Source organism: Cavia porcellus, unplaced genomic scaffold, assembly GCF_034190915.1.
Source record: "Cavia porcellus strain 051 isolate PalLab524CR breed Dunkin Hartley unplaced genomic scaffold, mCavPor4.1 scaffold_1, whole genome shotgun sequence".
In the NCBI taxonomy this organism is placed as follows: domain Eukaryota; kingdom Metazoa; phylum Chordata; class Mammalia; order Rodentia; family Caviidae; genus Cavia; species Cavia porcellus.
This window is the reverse complement of record NW_026947484.1, coordinates 155,675,143-155,694,046: the sequence shown is the minus strand read 5'-3', so window position 1 is coordinate 155,694,046 and position 18,904 is coordinate 155,675,143. Positions and strand designations below refer to the sequence as shown.

Genomic DNA, 18,904 nt, shown 5'->3' with positions numbered 1-18,904 from the left:
ATGGATGGTGGCGGTGGGGGAGAACATTGCTTTTATTCTGGAGCCTTTTATTCTGTGTTTAAACTGGTTCCACGGAGTGCTTAAATAGATTTGTGGGCCACTCTTGCCATTTTTGTGAGAGATTCTTCCGTGAACTGAAGACAAAACTGTTACTGTGTCACTCAGCTTCCAAACTGAGCACAAAACATACATGTCCTCTTCGTTTCTTTTGTCTCCTTATTCAAAATAAGGGCACAGGTCTTTTCGTCTGTCTCATTTGGTAACGGAGCTGCATCAGTTTCAAAGTTTAGCAGCTCCTTCGTAAGCTGAAGTTTTTGTAGTAGCCAGAAGGTGGCATCAAAACCAACCAGGTTTTCGCTGTCTAGTGCAACTCTCAGAGAAAAAGTCTATAACCCAAATGTCATGAGGACTTCCCTGAAACTGAAAGGCAGAGAAAGTTACAACCACAAGCACGATTTTTTCCTCTGAAGTCTCAGATTCTTCTCTCTTCTTGACATGCTGGAAAACTCCCAGTGAAGCACTGGGAGTCCCTTTAGCTCACCATAAATGAAGCATAAAAGGTCAAATTCTATGTTCTAAATATTATTGTACCCTTTCTAAATACAGCATTCAAGTTCAGTTATAGGGAAACTCTTCCAGAGATGGGAGATAAAGGATGGGCATGACCCCATCACGCCAATACCAAGTACAAATATTCTAATGGTTACAGTTGAATAAGCATGTCCCCCTGGGTTGGGAATAAGCCTAAACTGTTTATGTATCAGATATATATGAATTTCCTTTTGGCACTGGGGCACACACAGTTACTTACACTACTTAATAATTTTTTTCTATCAGTTCTGTTCAACACTTTTAAGCCTAGGTTAAACATAAAACCAATTCCATTGCAACTCTACAGATCACCAGATTTGAGGTTAAAAAATACTACGATTGCTAGTTAGTAGTCAAATAGACCTTGAAAAGTACTCATTCTTCTGAAGTACAGTTTCCCACCTTCCACATGAGAGTAATACTAATGATCCACAATTAGCCATGTTGTTACAAGGGCCTGAGAAGACCTTTACACTGGCCCTTGCTTTAGGAGAAAATCACTTTTCTGCCAGTAGCCCTTTATCTTCTTTCATGTAATAATGTATTTATCATACAACCAAGCAATACTGTAGATGCCAAGGATACAACAGTAAAAAAGGGAATGCTCCTGATGTCAAAGAACTCTGGGCTCACTCAACAAATTCACGATTTGGATAAATCCAGGAAGTGATAAATACTCAAGTCAGTAAGTTGGGGTCTTGAAGGAGCCTATGGAAAAGAATGGGGGTGGTGCTTCACATGGGATTGTTAGCATGGTGCTTATGGTTTAGATCTAAAATACCCCCCATCCCAAATATTCAGAGATATGACTTTTGTAAGCAGGTTAGGTCAGGAGGTATTACACTCATCGGTGGATTAACCCATTGATTAGCTCTTAGCTGAATGTGCTATGAGGAGGAGTGAACTCGGCTAAAACCAGTAGGTGACATAACAGGGTGTGTGTTTATTTCCAGCTCTTTCCTTCATGGTTTTTTTGCTACTTAGCCATCATGAGTTGTACAATTACCCTCCAGCAGTCCTTTATGCAATGCTGTTTCTGCTTGAAATTCAGCTAACCATGAACTGAGTCCTTGGAACCGTAAGCTAAAATAAACGTCTCCTCCTTTAAATTGCAGGCCTCATGTATTTTGACCCAATGATGGGAAATTGACTAATACAGTACTTTAGTCTCAAAGTACAGCACTGCATGAACACACTAGATTAAAACTCACAGCTTTTTTATTCTGTCCCTGAAGATTAAGAGGTCCTTAAAGAATGGTACAGACACTTCTTATTTATTGGTGTATCTATAAATATCAGATAGGGACCAGTCTATTGGAGGACCTCAAAAAAATAATGCTTTGTTAATAGAAAGAAAGATGCAAATTTTTCCTAACTTACTGTTCTCTCATTTAACTCTTGCATGATTATCAGGAAAGTAAAGCCAGGTGGGTATGTCCCATGCCCAAACATCAATGCTGAAGGAGGTAAGTCAGAATTTGACTCCAGGTGGGTATTCTTATGACAAAATGTTTACCACTTGTAAAAAGAGGGCTTTAATGACTAAAGTGATGGATTGCCTCAAATACTATACTTTTTTTTTTTTAGTTTTTGAAAATTTACGGGGAAGCATAATGCACATTTTTGGTAGAAAATGACAATGTATATAGCATATAAATAATAAAATAAATATTACTCATAATTATATTTTATAATTTTATAATGACAACCTCCATTAAGTTTTTTTCACAGCTAAGAAAAGTAGGATTTTTCTAAATACATATCAGCTCTAACAATTGAAATAGTTCAACAAAGTTTGAAGAATGGTCTTTTAAAAATGTAAAATAAACTGATTCTCAGTGAACACCTATGTTCCTGTGACCATGTCTGCACTTAAAATAATCTAATTACCTTTTCAGACTCACAGGATCTGATTCCTACTCATTTTTATTTCAAACGGCAGCTCCCTGTACTTCCCTCTTGTTAAATTCTTGGTTTTCTCTCCGTTACTGGAGTTTCTATTACTTCACGACTTCCGCACTTCTTGTTTCTGCCTTCAAAGCTCTTTGCAAGCATCTTCCTGCTCTTCGTATCTCAAGTCAAAAGTAACTCTTCTCCATGAACATCCTCCCTGAGCCCTGCAACCTAAGAGAACTCTCTCCTCTGGCACACCAACCACACTCTGTCGGGGGCCCTTTCTGTATTTCCCTTCTAGCATTTATTCCTATGTAAAGTTATGTTGTCTATCTATATCTTTAGCACAACCTTCCTTGAACTGACATGTAAACTGCACAAGAGCAAAGATGGCTTGTTCAATTGCTCGCACTCTCCTCTTACTCTGTAGGATTCTGTCGGGGGTTAAATGGAGCTCAATACATATGTGAGCAAATATAAAACTATGCTCCTTTCACTCAGAAGTAGTTGCTGCAAGCATCTGGGCATCCCTTCAGGTGGTTTTCCCTGTGGATGTAGTATATGTAGGTGTCTTTCTATGTGTGAATATAAAGTGTACAAGTTCATAAATACGTTCACAAATTGGAACTAAACTCATGTGTTATTTTTTTTAAATGTTTCTGGAGTTAACAATTTGTGGTAAGCATATTACCATGCAAAAACCTATCATTACACAATAATTTTTAGGGATTAAATGGAATTTTATTATATGACCCCATCACAATTCGTTTAATCAATCTAATGATAAATGTGGGCTATTTCCATGTTACTCTTACTATTACATACACCTGCTACAGTTTGGATCCGAGTGTCTCCCAAAAACTACGTTTTGAAGGAGTGAGTCTTATCCTGTGGTGCTCCCAGGAGAAGGCGGAACCTGTAGGGTGTGGTCTGGTTGGAGGAAGTGAGGTCACTGGACCATAACCTTGAAGGAGTTATTGAGACTCTGGCTCCTTTCTGTCTCTCTTTGCTTTCTGACTGTCATGTAACATATCCCCTGATGTGCTGTTCGGTGCTGTCACAAGTCCAAAGTAACAGAGCCAAGTGGCTAAGGACGGAAACCTCTGAAACTATGAGCTAAAATAAATCTCGATGTCTTTCAATGGTTAGTCTTGGCTGTTTTATCACAGTATTGGAAAGCTGACAAACACAATACTTATAATACTAAGAAATGTATTCCTCTTTCTACTAGCTACTCTCCAGGAGTATTACTGCTGTATCTTACAGCATACACGTTTGATAAGTATTTGATAAATATTATCATATTACACTATCACTAGTAGAAAATGAGGTGCCTATTTCTCCTCACACTAGCCAACAGTGGAAATTTTAATCCTTTTAATTTATTTGAAAATCTATTAGGTAAAATAATGTTAATTCATATATTCTTTTTTAACTGTAGTTCAACAATTAATAAGTAACAAGCATCTCCTATTGTTATTGGCCAATATATTATGTTATTTCCTGTTTATGACTTTTGTCTTAGATGATCATTCTTTCCTTTTTGATCTTATAGCAGCAGTTTATATCATAAAACTTGATCTGTTTGTCAGAAGTGTTTTTTTAAAGATAATTTTTCTTGGTTTGTCATCTATCTTTTAATTTCATTTACAGTGATTTAAGGTGGTGTACTTGTGTAGTAAAATTCTTCAAAATTTTATTATGTCTTTGGGTTTTGCTACTATGTTTATGAGATTATAAGGAATTGTTAAACTAGTAGGGAAATATAAAAGTATGTTATTTTCAAGAGTAATGCAAACAAACCCAGAAACTAAAAAAATCAGCAGAATCAACTGCTGAAATTATGAACATAATTTTCAGGGACCCTATTTTATTGTCCATAATTTACTATCATAATATATTGTTGATAATCTGTTTAGAGTCCAATATACTTTATTATAAGTTATAATTTAATAAACATGTTAAAGGACTGTCTCTAAGTAATCATTATGTACTGAAATTTGTACTGTCACATTTTTGTTCAAAGTAAGTGGGTCATTGGTTTAGGCCCAGAAAATTTATTGTTATAAGCCTTCTAAAAATGGCCTATTTTTAAAAATTTCAAAGATTTAGAGATTTGTACGATTTCTTTCTTTTTATTTTTTTAACCACACATGGCACTTTCTTTGCCCTTTATAGCCTGAAAGTTTTCTCAGCAATATCCAAGACTCTCCAAGTTACTGAGATTAAAACAAGAATTACCATAAATAGAATTAAAACAGAATTTAGTCCACTTGTCTGTAATAGGGAGACCTTCTATAGGAATAAATTTGTCTTCTATAAACTCACCCTGAAATGATTAAGGATTTTTCTCTCCTTACTCCAAATACCTGATTTCCTTGAGTGCCTAAAATGGTAATGCATAAAATTTGATAACTCTTTCCTGAATCTCTTGTTTTAATCTCTGTAACTCTGATAATAATTCAGTTGTCTGGGAATGGCATGAGAACAAAATCAAAGTGTTCTAGAACTTTTTAATTTTCTATTTATTTATGTATTTTGGCAGTAGTAGTTCTGCTAGGGAGGGTGTTATTTTGCTTGTTTGCTTTTTTTTATCATCACAAGTCAGCTTTTCTAGAAACTGAATTGGTTATAAAGAGCTAGGAGATCTAGCAACAACTTCAGGTTCAAAAGAAAGAAGAGAAATGAACTAGGAGAAAAAAACAAAACATTTTCTAAAACTGCAGTTTTTGTTTTCTTGGTGGCTTGATTTTCAGGTAAAGAAATATAAACCTTGTTCTCTGAAATGGAGACTTCTGTTGTGATTAACAATAGAAAGAAACTTTTCCCAGCTATATGGGGATATTGACCATAGAAGTCAAGTTTCCCTGAAAGTCCTGCTGAGCACTGAAGACTTCTGGGTGTGCCCATCACTTTGCAAGGTAGGCTAATTCATCAGAAGGTTCTGTGATGAAAAGACTCAAACTACTGCACCAGCTTCTATGTAGCACCTCACAAACTGGTCTGCTAATAAAGTATTTTAAAACAAGGCCACTAAAAACTCCTGGCCTGATCCATCTTTTAGAATTCTATTGTTCCTGTGCATTCTAATAAAATACTGCATGATTATTACATCATGCCTTAAGCCACCTAGCATAAAACTTCCCAGATGCTGCCAGATGTCTGTGGGAAACAGGGGAAGAAGACCCTCTTCTGTAAATTTCAGTCTCCCTATGAAGTCTAGTAAGATTCATGCTAAAGTGATTTCTAGGTTCCAGTTTACACAGCTGCACTTTGGTGCACAAAGCACATTGGCTATACTCACTCATAGGGGGTGCCCTTCTGGCCACAGAAATGGCCCTGGCTGTCCGTAGCAAAGGTCAGTCTCCTAGGATCACCGTATGCCCAGGCTGGAGGAACAAGAAAGGACAGAAACTCGATCAGCAACATTTGGCCAAAGGCAGTCTGATTTATGCTATTAGAATCCACCTCTGCAACACACCTGCCTCTCCCTCAGCCATGAAGATTTTTTTCAAAGAGTAATTTCTTAATGAAAAGTAAAATAAAATATGGATGAATCAGTTGGAAAGCACATTTCTCTTGTTCTCTCAGGATCAGTCTGGGTTCTAGCCAAAACATGAGGTAATGCACTTAGAAAATGACATTGATTAAATTGTGAATTAGAGGGCACACTGCAAAAGCATGCTTGGCAAAAATATACTTTTTGTAGAGTTCAAAAGTGAATGACTTCATAGCAGAGCTAGTAAACTGACAGCAAATAACATGATGTAATACTTTTGGGTTATACATAAATGAAAACCATTTAAAAATTTTTTAAACAGGAACTACAATTCCAAATTCAAATTGACTAGCTCTATATAATTTCATGTGACATTATAAAGGCAAACAGTTGCAAATGCAGAGGTAATAAATGCATAATAAAAAGTTACCATATGTTTTGCCTAATAATCTCAAAGCTCAATACAAATATAAAATACTTTTGTATTTCTTAAAAACTGAAGACTTGATTTGATTTGCTGTGAAGGTGCTGGGCTTTAGCTTTAAACATATCACTCTTTTCTCCCCAAGAATTATAAACTTGATTTGACAACTACACTATAAAAATTCAGAAAGTAATAGCTATGGACTAGATTGGGTCATATTCCCTGATTCTAGGTAAGATTTTCTAACGTTTCCAGTTTGAATAACACAATTCCTAAAAATCTGGGAAATATCTTGGTCTTTTAACACTCCCTGTGCACATAGAAACATATCTCTTTGTCCTTTGCTTCTTTCAACATTTGCCCAGCTATCTCCTCACCCACATTTACTGGATTTGACAGCTCATATTATAATTCTATCAGTCTTATGTATGTGGTCCATGTGACTTGGGAAGATAAAAAATTCTGAAGGAGAATTTTAATATGAAAAGAGGAATTTTTCTGAATATTTTTTCTCATCAATCCAACCCATTCTGTTCACGTGCAGTATCTAAGCACCCAGAAAAGCTTCCTTTGTCTAATTCTTTAACCAATGTCACAAAGGCCAAATCAGTTTCATTTCTTAATGCATTCTTATGAAATCTGAATCATTTGGGCAGCTCTCTGCTGCCGTTATCTTTCTGTCTTTATTTCCCAGAATAAAGAAAATGGACTGTAAATAAAGCATTTACATGACATGTTTACTGTATAACGTCTCTAGACACTGCTTTAACTGTTCTTTCTATACCTTACTTTGTGACATTTTGGTTACACCTAAAAAAGAGAATTTTATCATTTTCTGAAAAATATTCTCTTTTATTTTTATTCTAAATTGTTTTTTCCTATATAATAATTAATTCAGAAATAAGCAATCACAGAAGAAGGATTTTTATTATAGGTTATCATTACTGGTACTTATTGTCTATCTCGCTACACAAATCAGTAATTTTGAGTCTTGGTTTTCTATTTTGTTTCTAAAATATGAGTATAATTATAGAAAACCTGGAAGAACATTGAAAATAGGAAAGAAGATAATGAAAATAGGGTACCTACTGTGACTCAGTACTTGCCTTTTTCAGGGTTCCCTGAAGGCAAACTCTGAAACCAGGTCTTTGACGTGGGTAGTGGGTAGTTTATTTGGGTGAGGCACTGTGGTGGGCAAGGAAACCCCGTGGGACTGCAGAGTATCCCCAATCAGGTCGCAGTACAACTTCTCCTTGCAATTGCAAACAAACTCAGGTAGGCTGAGGGGAGCTGGGGCAGCAACTGCCATAGTGTTTGTTCCCTGTTTCATTAGCAATCAATCAATTAATTTACTAAATAGTCATTAGGTGCTCTGCACTAGAAATCAACATCTGGTATGTCATCGTTCTCAAGAAATACATGAAAAGAGGAGAATAAAAGTTTGTGGAAGTCTTAGCAAAAAGGTGGGACTTAAGCAAGCCTGGAGATTTGCTGGGATTTGACCACATGGCAGAGACTAGGGAAAGAATTACGGGTTGAAGAAATTAAGAGCTTCCTTGCATTGATCATTTGCAAAGTGTCATGGGTGTGCGATGGTTATCACATTTACCTCGCGTTACTAGTCTCACAACCACTCTACGAGGTATTATTTTTGGTTAACTTCCCTGCATAGCTATGACTAAGGATTTAATTTATTTTTCAGCATTGCACAGCTTCTGAGTGACATGTGGGCTTTAGTTTAGGCACGCTGCTCTGGAAGGCCTGCACTTTTAACTACTAGTCCGAAGGGGCGGCAATGGAGCTTCACTTCTGTGGTTTGGAAACAGAAGAGGCTTGCGCTTGGGAGAGGAAGATGCCTCAGCAGGGATCTGAAGATCCACAACAAGGGCAGAGATGGAGATGGAAGAGTCGCCAGAGGCGCTGCCCCTGGCCTTCTAGTTGTGAGTTGAGGCAGGCTGTCCTTAACGTGCAGCCTCCAGCGTAGGATCTGTGCTGCAGATGGTGCGCGTTTGAGTTAGAACATCAAGATCAGAGCTGAGAGCTGCAAAAAAGAGGAGCAAAAAGGAGAGGTGCGGCAGCGTTTTGCCCTTGTTCATAAAGAGCTGACTCCTATTTTATTCTCCCTTCAGGAATTTCTTGCTTCTTGGAACCTCTAGAACAATTCGGTCCATTAAGGCAGCTATTAGCAATGTCTACTGAGCCCTGAAAATGGTTTATCTGAATCCAGACATGCTGTAAATGCAAAACGCATGTCCCATTTTAAAGGCAGTATGAGCAACAATAAAAGGATATCTCAATACTTTTTATAATGATTTCACTTGAAATAAATAAAATATATTATTAAATGGTCAGTAAAATTAACTCTACCTGTTTCTCTTTATACTCTTAAATATGACCACTAAAAATTTTAACATTACCCATGTGATTTATGTTGTATTTCTCCTGGATAGATCTTTTCTAGGACATTCCCCACAAAAATGTCAAGGACTTCTTCTGTAAATGATTAACAGTGCCATAACATCAATGACTGGTATGGCAGTCAGCCTCAAACCCATCAAAACCAACATATCATTTTTATAACAAGTATTTTACAACACCGTTTTTTTCAATCTTAAAGTAACAGTCACTAGTAACTAGATGTAGTTTTATTAACAGTCAGTATAGTGCTCTATTGTAATGTAAATGAGAGATAAGCCATTTATAATCAGACAATATGCAGATCAGTTGGTCAAAGCTCAAATGCAACTAAACTAGAAGACAAAGAGAAGAATTTTTTTTATTTAAAAAAAGACAAAACAGAAAAAAGGGTAGAAAAGATATAGAATTTAAACAAATAACATTAAGAAATCATCACTAGTTGATATAGTATATATTATCTTAGAAGTAGTTGTTCAAAATCAAAGCATAAAAATGAACAGACAATCAAACAACGACAGCACAAATGATTCTGTTTGATGGACTATCAAAAACTTGGGAGTATGGTTATCTATCTTGCACACGTAAACATACATACAGTTATATGTGTCTACCTAAAAGCTGTTCTTTCCTTTCCGGCACTTTCTTTTCTTTTCATTACTACAATATCTATTATACATTTTAGAACTTATTACTCTTTCAGTTTTTAAACCTGCTGGTGGAATCTGCAAAAGTCACAGATACAGTTGCAGGAGGCTATGCTAGACATACTGTATCAGAAATTCAAATACAACAAGTGGTGTGGTCATTTATAAGATTTTCCTAAGTGAAAAAATTTTAGTAACTTCTAACAAAAAAAAAAAAAATGGAGAGGGAGAGGGGAAGGAAAAGGGATGAAAAAAAAGAATTGAAAGGGAAAAATAATGAAAATAGAGTGAATGGGAGGGAACCAAGAGTTAGGGAGGGAAGGAGAGAAGAATAAAAAAGAGTAATTAAAATGTGTATGGACAGCACCAGTGCCCCAGAGTAAATGTAATCAATATGCACTGCAAACATAGGCCTGATAAAAAGCAAGAAAAACAAAATCTTTCAAATTCCCATTGTATTTAGTGAAATCATTCAAAAGCAGCTTTGCAATTTTAAAAACTAAAGTTCAAGTTTCAAATATTCCAAAACAAGTTTTCACGTACATTAGTGGGACAATAAGAAAGCCAGGCAAAATGTAGAGTTATTTGGGTTATGAAGAATTATTCAAAATACTGCGGGACATCTATTGTCCCTGACTTCTATCACTAAATCTAAATGGTAATAGCATTCCACCCCAACATCATGACAACTGAAAATGAGTTTTCTGAAAGTCTCTAGGTGCTTTACTGCTTCTGGGAAGAGTTATTAGTTAGATGTTTATTCACACCCTTTACAATGTTAAAACATGGATTCTACATTGCCTTTTCCCTCCAAGATACTGGGGAGACATGGACCTACCATGAAATCCTTTCTTATCATTAATCTTATAATTAATAAAGTAAATCAGCAATTAATTCCATTAAAGCTGATCTACCTTCAGCTGAGTCCCATCTGCAGTAGCTTTCAAATATTCCCATAAATTACCTGACAATTGTTCCTTAAAAGGTTGTTCTTAACTCCTCTCTCTTTGAATGTGAGCTGGAGTAAGCAAGCTGCTTCTAATAAATGGGATGTGACAGAAGGGACACTGCGTGGCTTTTAAGAGTAGACACTGTGTGGCTTTTCAGAGTAGCGAGAAGACACTGCGCATCCCCATTGGCTCTTTCTTCCTCAAAGATCTCTAGCTTTTTTTTTTTTAATGGGTACCTGGGATCGAACTCACAACCACACATTTGCAAGGCAGGAGCTTATGCTGCTGAGCTAAATCTCCAGCCCCCAAAGATCTCTAGCTTTATGGGAAGCCATGAGACAGGTCACCAGGACACTAGAGCAATGCCACAGGAAAGCCTCCACAACCATCAGCTTCCTGTCCACTCTCTCTGAGTGACCCAGCCTGGAAGACATCCTCCCTCAGTCAAGGCTTCAGTCCCATGGCCTGAGCTGATATCTTGATGACAACTTCATGAGGACTCACCCAGTTAAGTTTGTTCCAATTTCCTAATAAACCGAGATCACAAACACTTGCTACTTTAAATTGCCATATTTGAAGGTAATTCACCATGTGGCAACAGGTAACTATTGATTACATAGCTTTTTAAAATCTTTTCTATACTTGAAAGAAGTCAAATCACCTTTCTCTTTCTCAGATTAGTCACAATAATTGGAAACCAAATCTTTCCTATTTGATTTTTGTTGTATTTTAAACCATGTCACAACCATTTCTAGAATTCTAGTATTTTTTAGTCCTTCTCTGTATCATTTAGTATAGGGAAATTTCAACTTGACTTAAAATATTCTGCAGGACCTAACTCATTACAAAGTACCCTCTATCTATTTACCTTTGCTCTTTAAAGAAAGTTAATGTGAAAGCATTATCTAGAAATGACAGTCAAACACCCATTCATTTATTATATTGAACTGCTAATCATATATTTATTCACTGGGTCATTTATTCATTGGGTCTTACTTTGCAATAGACACATGGAGATAGACACATATCATATTTAGTATAATAATACTCCTTAATGCATTCTTCCTAAGGGAAATACAAATTTTTCTGATTGGCCAAAGCAGAAGCTTATTTTACAGTCACTGAAAGCATGCAAGAGACCTGTAAGCAGTAAGTCTCAGACAGACAAAACTGAAGATGTCAAGATGGCTGGTGATCTTTGCTTGAAAATAGCTGCCTTCCATTTAGTTCCCTGGCCCGATACCTGAGCTTGCTCTGTGAGATTATAGAGAAAGAGTGAAGGTTTTGGAAGAGTGCCCTGGGGTTGTGGTCATACCCTCTTTGGGTCACCATCATTTTTGAGGGATCTTCATCCCTCCTTTTCAATAAATAAAAGCAGTGTAGTTGATAAAATAAAAAAAGAAGTAACGTTAAAAGTCACTTTAAGTAACATAGATGCACACCAACATCCCTGCGTATGTGTGCATGTGTGTGCATATGTGTGTATGCTCAGGGGAGAGAAGAGAAAGGATTCTCTCTTCTAGAGATGGGTGAAACTTTATTCAGGCACCCATTCACCCATAACAAAGGAAATGTATGTCTGCTCCTGGAACATGAAGTTCTAGGAGCAAGTATTATCATCTCACATTTTCTCACATTTTCAAACATTTGCGAAGCATGTTTCTGTGGTGCTCTATGGCTTGAGTCAAGAAATTGCAGCCATTAAAAGCCCTCTGTCAAGGAGACAATGTGATTAGACCAACTGCTTGCAGTGACACTTAAAAATTAACTGCAAATCTGTTTGGGGCAGCAAAGGCATTCCCTAAACACTTGCTGGTTGGGAATGTCGGCTTCCAAATCATTATTTTGTATCCCTTCAAGGTACATTTTAACTGTTTTAATATGTGAGGAACAGGCCTGCCAAATTGTGCTGATGGCTTTTTAACACAAGCAATTTACAAATGCAATGAAGCAGATAATAGGACACATGATACCGAATTTGAAAATCTGTGTTGATGACACTGCTGGTATAGAAACATTTTTGGAAGCAGTCCTGTAGCCCATTGCCTGGATAAGAAAAATATTGTTTATCATTTCACAGGTGGCTTCTTCCATCCAATGGTGAGTTTAGGGTCACGTCCTTGAGTCCAAATTAGACCTTCCTATGCTAAGAGTATTTCACTAAATAGCATCTGGAAAACAAGCATTAATCAAAGCACAACAAACAGTAAAATCTGCCTCGAGTTAAAAAGCTGCTCAAGTTACAGTCAAAACTAAATGTTTTCTTTTAAAATGAAGGCTTCTAAGCAAAAGAAGTATATGTAACTCAATACATACTTGATTTCCTGTTCTACATGCTCAATCCTTATAGTCAATTTCCCTCAAATATTGGGGCCATAAGGCTAAGCTCCTAATCTACAGCAAGGCTGCTTGGTGGGATATAAATGGCTATTATAACAAAGATAATAGATAAAAAGTGTCATGGAGAGTGTGAAGAAAAGGGAACCCTTGTACATTGTGGGTTATCCAGTTATAATACAGAATGTTATATAGGTTCCTCAAAAACCCAAATTAGAAGTACTAGTCATATATATCACTATAGTACTATAAAGTACATATACCACTAGTACATATATATGTATATATGCATAATATGATTATATATATATATTAGTCATGTATACTACTATAGTACCATAAAGTATATCTATAGCTAGCTCTTCATATATATATATATATATATATATATATATATATATATATACAGGTATATATCTGAGGGAAAAAATCAATAGATTACTATATAAAGAGATGATGGTATGTATATACACTGTAACAGAATATGACTTAGCTTTACAAAAGCATCTTATGATTTGTGACTTGACATAAAAGCCATTACGCCAAGTAGGCCAGGCACACAAAGGACAAATACTGCATGATCTCACTTATATGTAAAATCTATAAAGAATCCAAGTCCTAGAAGAGAAAGTAAAACTGTAGCTGGCAGAGCCAGGGTTAGGGAAAAGGTACAGAATTTCTGGTATAAAATGAGTAAATCCTAAAGATCAACTGTATAACATTGGAAATGTAATTAATAATGTACTATATACTTGAACATGCTTACTGTGTACTTGAGAATAGACATACTTGACACAATTTATGTCACAGATGAATATGTTTTCTTAATTGTGGCAATAACTATTCAAGATATAGCAAAACACTATGTAGTGCATCCTAAATGCATATAATTCATCAATCAGATCTCAGTGAAGCTAGAAAACAAAATAAATTCAAAATATAAAAATATTAGTAATTTTAAAATACTAGTAAGAGAAATAGTTCACTGCTTCTTTATATAGACAGAATAAAAGTCATCTTGGAGTGAATTATCTTTGTTCTTGAAAAGGTCATTTGAGTGAACTGTCTTAGAAACAAACATGAGATTTGTCCTTCCTCAGATTCTGTAAGGTGGAGAATGATCAAATTGCCATAAGAGAAGGAAGGCACAGACTGCAAGCCTCTCTTCCTAAGATTTCAATTTATTACAGATCAGACTGACTCTGAACTAAGACTGCTGGTGAAAAAGGATAAAGACACCCCCAAAGTGAACTCTCCTTGAAGAGAGAGACTGGGCCAGTGTCCTAGGCGCCATAGCAGGGCCTAAGGGTGATTAAGGTCTGGCTTTGATAAAGCAAAAAGCCACCTTTGATGAAGCCATTCTGAAGCTGATCACGCCTTGGAGAAGGAAGGACCGTGGAACATTCCTTAAAGATCTAGCCATCGTCTTGTGTCCTAGGGTAGGAAACCATCACAGTAGTGGAAAGATTCAGATGAACAGTTCAGCTAAAGAAATGTCAGAACCGAGAAACTGGAAATAAGACAGCAGTCTCTTTGGTGTCTGGAGAACAACAGGTCAGGGAAGATGTACTGAATTTTCTTAAGCAATGAAAATAAAAACAGATATGTGGATACGCTGTGGTCCAAGATAGTGAACGCACAGTTTTCCAGGGCTGACGACTAAACTCAGGGCTTGGCATATGACAGGGAAATACTTGGCCACTGAGCTTAAAAACTGATTCTGAACATGAACTCGATTATCAGAAATGATAAGTTCAAATGCGACTACACTTAGTTGCTCTAACTACTATACTTTGTTAGTTTTCTTCTTCATTTTATGAATTATGTAAACCTCTTCCCTTCTCTACTCAGTTCTTTTCGACCTGCTGTCTCTAGTTGAGCCACAACGCCCCCCCCCCACCTTATTCCTTCATACTAATCTGTAAATTATTTGCAAATTGAGGCCCATGACTGGTCTCCTTTGGCTTAGTTTTTTCCTCTAAGGGAAGAAATCATGAGCCTGCCCAGATGGGAGAAATGGCAAAGAACTTGCATCATTATATTAAAAACCACAGCCTCCCCACTCTGGCCACAATTTCTTACATTCCTTCCAAATGCAAATATCCTCTCCCAGGATCCCTAAAAGCCTCATCCAAGTATAGCACCTGGCTCAGAGGTTGGATCTTCGCCTACCAAAAATTCCTTTAACTAAATCACTGAGTTAATTAAATACCTTTCTAGCACTTCCCACGTTATCACCAGTAGTACAGTTGCCAGACTTCACCACTGCAAAGCAAAGTACCCTTCCTTTCTGTTTCCCATCTTGTTTTCCTCACTATCTCTCCAAACTTTCACCTGCAACTTCCTCTGAATACAAGCAGCTTCTGCACGGAACACTGGTTTTGAAATCAATGCCTGTATTTTGGTTTTGCTAAGCCAGTCCCTCCCTACTACTAGGTATCAAGTTGTGTTCTGCTCACTGATTTCTGCTCCCACAAATCCACTGGTTTAATGCCATTGTATTTTGTTCTCAGTTTGGGGAGTCAGAAGTTTGGAGAAGGTTTAGCCCTGCCTTGGGGTCTCTCACACATCAGATGTTGACTGGGCACCAGTCATCCTTCAAACTAGGCTAATTATTCCTTGGGGTGCAGCTGAGCCTGCTGACCAGGTCTCAACAAGTGGCTTCTCCAGTTGGCTTGTGCTCATCACACTTGGTTCCAGGTTTTATATGAATGGTCTTGTCACTTTCCTATCTTCTTAGCTAGTAGGGATAATTACTGCTGGGAGAGATTGACAAATGAAACTGAAACTAACTTCGGGTTCCAATTTCAAGCACTCCCTAAGTAAAGATATCAATGAACTAACCCGCTCAACTAGCTATCCATTTAGAAAGAAAATGAAATAAAAATGTATTGAATGTTAAAATTCTGCTGATATTATGCACATAATGTTAATGCAAAGAGAGCAAAAGATAATTTGCATAATAAATATGCCTGTTCTTTTGTCTAGTTAGTACAATAATTGAACAGCAGCCATCAGGGAAGTAGGACAAAAAAGGGCTATTAGCATAAATGTGAGTTTGATCTTTCAAGATTTGATTACCTTCTACCGGACTCCACTCCATCTACTTGAATAGAGGTTCTGCTTTTCGTCAGTTGAATGTTAAGTGACTTTCATGCATTCAAGTATTACCCTGGCTGGCCATATTCAACCCAACAAAGAACAGTGTCTACTCAGCATATTTTGGGAGACACACGGCTTGTTATTGCTAACACTTTCAGATGAAAAGATCGTGGCTAGATGACAAGTCTGTGAAGGTCCTGGTTTAACAAAAATGGCAAAGCTTGCCAGAATACATATCCAACACAGCATCATTTTTCCTCCAATGAAGGGATGTATGATTATAAGTTAAAAATTCTAAATGCTTCCAGTAACCTTTGTCAATCATTTCCTTCCAAGCTTCCTTTAGTCCAAGAGTGGATATAACAGAAGAATTAAGTTTGGTTTTGGAATCAAGCCAATAAGCTTATTTGCAGTCAGGATGAGGAAAGTATTTATATTTAGTGATTTTTTTAAATCATTTGTTTTAAGTTTAAGTAATGGCATCAAGAGTAGTGGGGAATCTCCCAATTGAATAATCTTTAACACCAAACATAGTTTTTTTCCCTGAGGAACATTTCTCCCACAATTTGTTTATGCAAATTAAGGTATTTACAGGCTGAACCTGAGGATCTTAAACAGAAAAAGCAAATTTCTTGTCTTATTCTGGAGGGAATGGTGGCAGGCACGCCTTCATTGTGTGTACAGGACACTGGCAGGGATTTTCCAACAAAATAGAAAGAAAAAAGCCATTGTGTGACATGAGATCAGCACTGGGCCTCGGCAGAGAGGCTTGGCTGATTACGGAGCGAGATCTTCTAATGGAAAGGTTCCAGGATGAAATTTTTGTGAAATTCTTCCATGTGCATTCGAACTTCAATAAGTAAAATTATAGATTTTGATAGAAACAACAAGATAAATTATATTTTTGAAAATTTATTAAAATTCAGAGCATCTAGATTACTTATACAATGGTAGGAAGTAAATTACTACCTAGTACTAATATACAGCATGGTTTGTGGAAATAGGTATTAGTCCATTTAACTCTCACAAGAACCCTGAAAGGTATATTTCTGTACTTTTCATGTTAGAAAACAGGTCAAATAACTATCTGGTCCTTTCTCCAAATAATATGTTAAAAACTCCAGATCTGCCTGATTCTAAATCTTCTGACTCTTAAGCAACAAATTTCAATTCTATAATAAAGTAAAAATAATCAAAATTATAAAACCAAGAAAGATATGTCCCAAAGTTAGAGGAAGTAAAATTCTACTTGTTGTATAAGAAAATTTATTGTATTATAAATGACATCCAACTTATAAACTATGTACTGTGCTTTATCTACTTTAATGTTTACAAACTAAAATATTTAAGTAAGAACCAACAAATGTTTTGAAAGATTTAGAAGAGTATATTAGTTAGTTTTGTGTCTTATGCTCTTTTATTCTTCTCTCTTTCCCTATTCTTTTGTCTTAATTTTTTTTTAATTCTCCAATTCTATATAGTTTTGTTTGGTATTATATAGACTATATTTTGGAGATTATTCTTAATTGTTCTTCTTAAAGTACTTCCTTTATTGGAAGATAAAATTGAGAACTGGGGAAAAGAAACTTACATTTTTCCCTTAATAACCCACAACTTTATGCTAATACATTGTGTACATTAACTCGGGGGAAAAGAAACTTACATTTTTCCCTTAATAACCCACAACTTTATGCTAATACATTGTGTACATTAACTCGGTACCATTAATTATGGTATTAGAGCTAATATCTGACTTTAACAGCCTTCAACTGAGTTAATACCTAAGGGACAGTACTTATGTCTCTGGGAAAAATGTGTAATACAAATTGTGAAATCATTTTCCTAAAAATATGCAGTCCAGTTTCTTTTATAGTTCTTTAAAAGTCCAAATAAAACATCTGGTTTTCTTTATTTTGTTTTCACTTTCTAGAAAAATATTTACCCTAACAATAACAGAGTATTTGTTTCTCATGGGCAAAGAAAATAGAACACTTGTATGTCAATGAATTATTTTGTAAAATTCTTAATTGTTACTTCTTTTTAACTTGCTTATAGAAAGACATGCTGGCATATTACTCAAACTGATCTAGCCCTACTACTTATTAGTCAATAGCAAAATGAATATTTGATGCTTAATAGAATTTAAAGGATAAAAATTATTATTAAAAAGCTCTTTTCTTCCTTCTTTGTAATTGCATTTACTTAAGTAACTTTGACTTGCATTTGACTAAACTTCTGTGTTTATTTTTATGTCTGCTACCCAGTGAGTCCTGATAAGGAGTATTCCTAACCAGAAAAGATAACAAGTAATAGTAAAAAGACTTCAGGAAGAAAATAATGTTTCAAATGTGACATTGATTTAGTGTCTCATTAGCAAACAATAAATAGTCTATACCTGTATTTACTCACCCATAAGTCCTAAAAGAATGTAGCCCATAATAAACACTAGGAAGATCACGCAGCACACAAAATCTGTACAATTCCTAAAGACAGAAAAAGAAGAAAGGATTAAAAGTGATCCCAAAATGATTTGTCTACTGCACAAAAATACAGAAAGGGAGAAAAAAGATGACAGTAATACACTATTGGATATCCAATAATCCTGAACAGTAGATCAGATATAGTTCTGTAGTCCTAGACTTTTGTAGCAATAGCAAGGTTATATATCTATGCTTACAAAAGCTCCCTCTGAATTCCTTCTAGCTTCTGTGTTTTACAAATATCTCTAGAGAGCAGAGTATATCAGCATCAAGTAGATTTTTTTTTAAAAAAATTAAAATGTAGTTTAAGCTCTTTGAATTTCCTTTCCACATCTCCCCAGAACATGGCATAAAGTAACTAGCTATTTTCCATTCTTCTTTCCCCTTTTTGTTTCTCAATATACATTTTCATGGCATGATTATTAAAAGATTGATTATATCAATCTTCTATGATGAGTACAGTTACAACTATTATAACAATGGTGCACAGAAAGCATTAAAAAGTGAAATTCTCCCACCAACTGTAATTTTGCAGAGATCCTGCAAGTTATGTGTTGTGAAATTTG

The 18,904-nt window shown here is 35.9% G+C and overlaps 1 protein-coding gene across 3 annotated transcripts in view; it reads right to left on the bottom strand.

Annotated features, from left to right (window-relative positions):
• The window catches only part of Slc44a5 (solute carrier family 44 member 5), a 373,608-nt gene that overhangs the window by 47,127 nt on the left and 307,577 nt on the right, over window positions 1-18,904 (bottom strand). For all 3 annotated transcript variants that reach the window (XM_063258189.1, XM_063258195.1, XM_063258202.1), the window contains 2 exons: window positions 18,268-18,341; window positions 5,789-5,873 (listed from right to left, as the gene is read on the bottom strand). In XM_063258189.1, coding sequence (XP_063114259.1) covers window positions 5,789-5,873; window positions 18,268-18,341 — 159 coding nt within the window. The remainder of the gene's footprint in view (window positions 1-5,788; window positions 5,874-18,267; window positions 18,342-18,904) is intronic.